General features: G+C 38.2%; 1 protein-coding gene across 1 annotated transcript; it reads right to left on the bottom strand.

Annotated features, from left to right (window-relative positions):
- Positions 1-334: 334 nt before the first annotated feature.
- hand2 (heart and neural crest derivatives expressed 2) lies at positions 335-2,532 on the bottom strand. The gene is made up of 2 exons (XM_036516785.1): positions 1,459-2,532; positions 335-980 (listed from the first exon to the last, which is right to left on the bottom strand). Exons 1-2 carry the CDS (start codon positions 1,972-1,974, stop codon positions 882-884), a joined length of 615 nt encoding a protein of 204 aa, XP_036372678.1. The 5' UTR covers positions 1,975-2,532; the 3' UTR covers positions 335-881.
- Positions 2,533-4,864: the final 2,332 nt, after the last annotated feature.

Below are 4,864 nucleotides of genomic sequence, written 5' to 3'. Positions count from 1 at the left end.
GAGAAGCTGTTATAGATGTATCCCGTGAGCGGTATTTCACTTGACTGTCACGTCAGGATAAGTACAGTTGTAAATATTTTAATACTATCGGCTGACCTAAAAAAACTAAGCAATTTGTGTTATAATGTGCATATACGCAATGGAAAGGGCAAAATATTTTTTTTTCGCTGAAAGATAAATTCATGTAGAAAAAAAGAAAATAGTACATGCTCTGTTTAAAACAAGAAACGTAATAAGAATTAAGAACAAATAAATATCCTGCAGCCCAAAGTCATATATTTTAAAACTGGTTTTATTTTAAAGTTGATCAGAATTCAAATTATACGTTGTAATTAATATATGCAACAAGGGGACTATGTTTAAAAAACACAGTGGTTTATTGAATTAATTACATGGTTAACATCTCCAATATTATTTAAGTTCCATGTTTCTGGACGGAAGTGCACTTGAGTGGACTCAACAGCTGTTTAAAACATCATCAAATACTAGACGACCACAAAAATGACAACAAAACACTTCATGACATTTTTTTTCCAAATAAAACATTACTTGAATTGCGTCACTATATCAGTTAAACTCCATTAATATCTATATCCAGAGAGAGAGAGAGTGGGAGAGAGAACTTGCACTTCACAAACACGTTAGTGTCAAACATCTGTTTGATTTCCACTTGAACAACGAAACAAACATTCACCACATATGAGACGACATACAGAATCCCTTACCAAACGGTTCTCCTCCTCTTAAAAATGGAATGGTTTTCTTCAAATATCCACTCTTCATTGCGGGAAATTGCACATAAATATTCCATTAAATAAAGTGAGAGTACAAAATAAAGGGAGAAGACTTTTCTTTTCAAGTCTTTTAAGAGAGGGGAGTTTTCACTGTTTGAGTTCCAAAGCCCAGACATGCTGCGGCCAACCAGTTCGTCCTTTCGTTTTCTTATCGTTGCTGCTCGCGGAGCTTTTCAAAACTTCATTCTGTCATAATGAAAAAAAATATACACGTTTTATTAAAAACCAAAACCGTGTGAGATATTTCCGGGCGTAAACAACTCCCCGAGCAGTTAGTGACCAGTGTGGCCTACCTCATATAAATAATTTAAGCACCCATAGGTTTTGTTTTTGTTTGTGTAGATCGATTATGATTCTGGCGTTAGCATCTACCTGCTCAGCTAGAGCTAGTATTACCTAACTTAACTTCCTCTTTACTGAATGTACATTATTGCAACAATTTGCTCAACACAACAAGCACAAAGTCTTTGAATTGTGCATTCACAGTATGACCAATACATTGTATATTATAGGCTACTATGACCTATACGAATGTACAGAATTCTGTCAACGTCAAATAACCAGTCAAAATACCAATTCCTCGGCATCCTTATGTCAACAAAAATGTAGCGAAGTATTTATTACGAATCTTTAGAAACATTTTAGAGAAGGAGAATTCTCTTACCACTTCTTTCTTTCTCCTTTCTTCTTTGACGTCTGTCTTTTTAAACTCTGCTTTGAAGGCCTCGGCTTCCCCGTTCTGTTCATCCTTGTCCAGAATATCCATGAGGTAGGCGATATAGCTGGTGGCCAACCGAAGGGTTTTTATTTTGGACAGCTTGGTGTCTGCGGGAACGTTAGGAATGCACTCCCTGAGCTCGGCGAAGGCGCTGTTGATACTCTGAGTCCTGCGCCTCTCCTTTCGGTTCGCCGTAGGTCTCCGTTTCACGGGACGGGGCACTATCCCAACGGCGCCAGCTCCCGGAACACCCCCGTAGTGCGAGTGGTCAAGCCCGGGGGCACCGTTGGCATACTCGGGGCTGTACGACGGTGCCATGCTGTAGTCGGGGGGAGACATTTCTGGGTGGCTGATAAGCCAACCGTGAAAGTACGGGTTTTCTTCGTGGCAGCGGCTGGCGGCGGCGAAGTAGCCATCGTGATGCACCACTGGATGGTGCGGAAATCCACCAACTAAACTCATGGTGAAGCAGACCAATCGCTTTCTCAGGGAACCGCTACAGGGATGCGCGTTTGTTCTCGCAGTTTATCGGTAATGTCTCCAGACGTTTCACGCGCAAACGGACTCCCCATAAAAATTAACAGTCAAAATACTGTAGTCGCGTAGCGTTAAAGTACAATCATGCTATTTGTCCGTTCAATGTGAAATAAACCAAAGACTGTAATGCATACAGGTTAATAAATGATTTTTTTCCTTCTGATCACAGCTTAAGTGAAATGCAAAAAAGGGCTATCTATCGCATACACAGCGGTCAGCTACTTACACGCAATTTCTCCATTGTCCGTTTCCAGCGTGAGAGAGCTCCTTTTGCATTATTGAGTCTCAAAGTACATGGTTCTTCTTTAAGACTGCCTTCACGGGCGCCGGGACCACATTTACTCCAACCCCCAGATGGATTTGAAGCCCTTTGCACAATTCAGGGACGGAGGCATCAGACGACAACGTCCCCGACCCAATCCCAGTCGCCTGTGTGAATGCAACGCGGACCCTTACTGTTGTTCAGCACTGCAAGAATTTCTCCGTTTGATCTCCATGTCACAGCTTCATCTTTAGAGCTGCTTGGGTTAATATATGTCGTCAGAAGGACTCTAAGCCAATCAGATCGCAGAGGAGGAGGGACAGAAATTGCATCGCAGAATGTTTACGCTCCAAAATTTCAATGAACCCCGCATGTGTTGGCTGCTTCAGTTGCGCTAAAGTAATGAAGGTTATGAAAAATAATTCAAGCACTCCTGGATTTGTGCTGTTTTAATATCAGCATTGACACTGACAGCATCTTGTTCTATTCGTCTGCAGATGAATGTGGCCTTGCAGTTGCACTTCATATACAAAAATAAGTTTTAAATTCAAATTTTAAAACGACAGCAGTCTACATTTTAGAGAAAAGAAAATACATGAGCCGTGACCTTAAATACATCGTTATTAATTCAGAATGCATGTGTATGTAACATATTAATGTGCAACAACGTAATTAGTGTGACATATTAGTTAATGATCAGTGGTGTTCACGTAATGCAGCTTCGGAGTTGTTGTTTCGGGACATTTGGGCGACAGACCACGAGACCTCTTGATCATTATGAATTTCCTGTGTAAAGACCGAGGGTAAACAATTGGGAGATAATTATTCAAAAAATACAACTTTTCCCACATAACACAATGTCTTATCAAATCAACGATGTGTGCATCATTAGTGCAATACATTCAATTAGCTTCAATCGGCTTATACTAAGTGTATGTCACAACATACACGTCTTTTAATGTTAATAAACTAATATTGAATACAAATCATAAACTGCTTTATATTTTATACTCCAGTTATTATTCAGATATTGGGGTAACATTTATTCGCCACGAATGCCACTACTTTGTGTCTGTTTCAGCTGCCCTGCACGTGTAGAACGTTGGACATATTTTTGCTCGAAATCATATCTTGGTACGTAGGCTACAAATAATGATTTTTTTTTTCCCCCCCGAAAATATGGACATCTAATTGAAAACCAGTCTTGATGGCAAATATATAACATAAAATTTATAAAACGGCCAAAAAGGTAAGCTAATTTTAATTTAATGAAGTAGATTTTGCACAATTAATACAATAATCTTAATCGAGGTGCAGTTCGACTCAGCACCACATTTATACGGATATATAGAAACTAGACTACAGAGCCAGGAACCAAACATTGGACTACAAATATACCAGTCCAACCTGGTCTATACGGTCCGTGTTTCACAATCGCACCTATATACATAATTTCCATCTTTAAAATAATGTTCGGACACATTTGGAATGGGAATAAAATGATTATTTTCATTCGCCTAGATTCTCTTCACTCAGTAGAATTAGTATAATCACATTATGACGAAACGGTAACAACAAATGTTGAAGCTACAGACCCACTTTGTTAAGATGAACAGACTATAAACTATAAACCTATTTCAGAATAGTGGTATGGACCTATAGATATTTCATCTCACTTTTATTTTTATTAGGCCTAGCAAGTGTAGCACAATCACTATGTGTCCTTACGATAGTTAATATTTAAGATAACACTTAATGCCTTAATGTCTTGATGTTGTGCTGCAACATAAAGTACTTATCTAAATGACTCCGCATGGCTGTCATTTACTTACTGTACAAAACAGTAGCCTCTATTATTGCAAATATTATGACCCCACACCTTTTAACGAAAAGACAGCATTCACAAATAACTGACATAAAATATCTGTCACTCTAGCTCGAATACGCCATCAACCGATTTAAAAAAAAATACCAGAGGAACCAAAATGAGGGTTGGCATATGTCCTTCAAATTAATGTATGACTAAGCAAACACTATGGTTTCTAAACAACACTGCATAAAGTTATTGATATAAACTATGGTGATTAATTGCTCAGTTTTATTTATTTTATGTATTTCTTCTCCTGCGGGCCATCTGTTTTAACGGTTTATAGGTACATAGGCCTACCCTTATTAAGTGCAATCGTTTATTTTGGGCAGTTTATTGCTTTATTCCATTGACTATCTATAGCCATAATCTAATTCCAATTGCTAATTTTCACCTGGGATATAAAAAGTTCAGTTCATAGATCTGTTTATAACATTTGAAATATCTAAAATGATCAATAAAAATTACGCATCGCACGGAAATTGCGACTTAAAGAGAACAAAGAGAGAAAAACGCACCGCATTTCTTCCTGTTTATTATGTCATAGTATTACTATGCAAGAGCAAAATAAATGTATATATCAAGTTATTTCACATCCCTTTCAAAGTAACAGGGATACAATGCATGTGTGAGGCTTGCCAAGTGATAGAAGGTTCCACAGAAAAAAACGCAACTGAAATGACTTA

Source organism: Megalops cyprinoides, chromosome 22, assembly GCF_013368585.1.
Source record: "Megalops cyprinoides isolate fMegCyp1 chromosome 22, fMegCyp1.pri, whole genome shotgun sequence".
In the NCBI taxonomy this organism is placed as follows: Eukaryota; Metazoa; Chordata; class Actinopteri; order Elopiformes; family Megalopidae; genus Megalops; species Megalops cyprinoides.
This window is presented reverse-complemented; position numbering and strand designations above follow the sequence as displayed.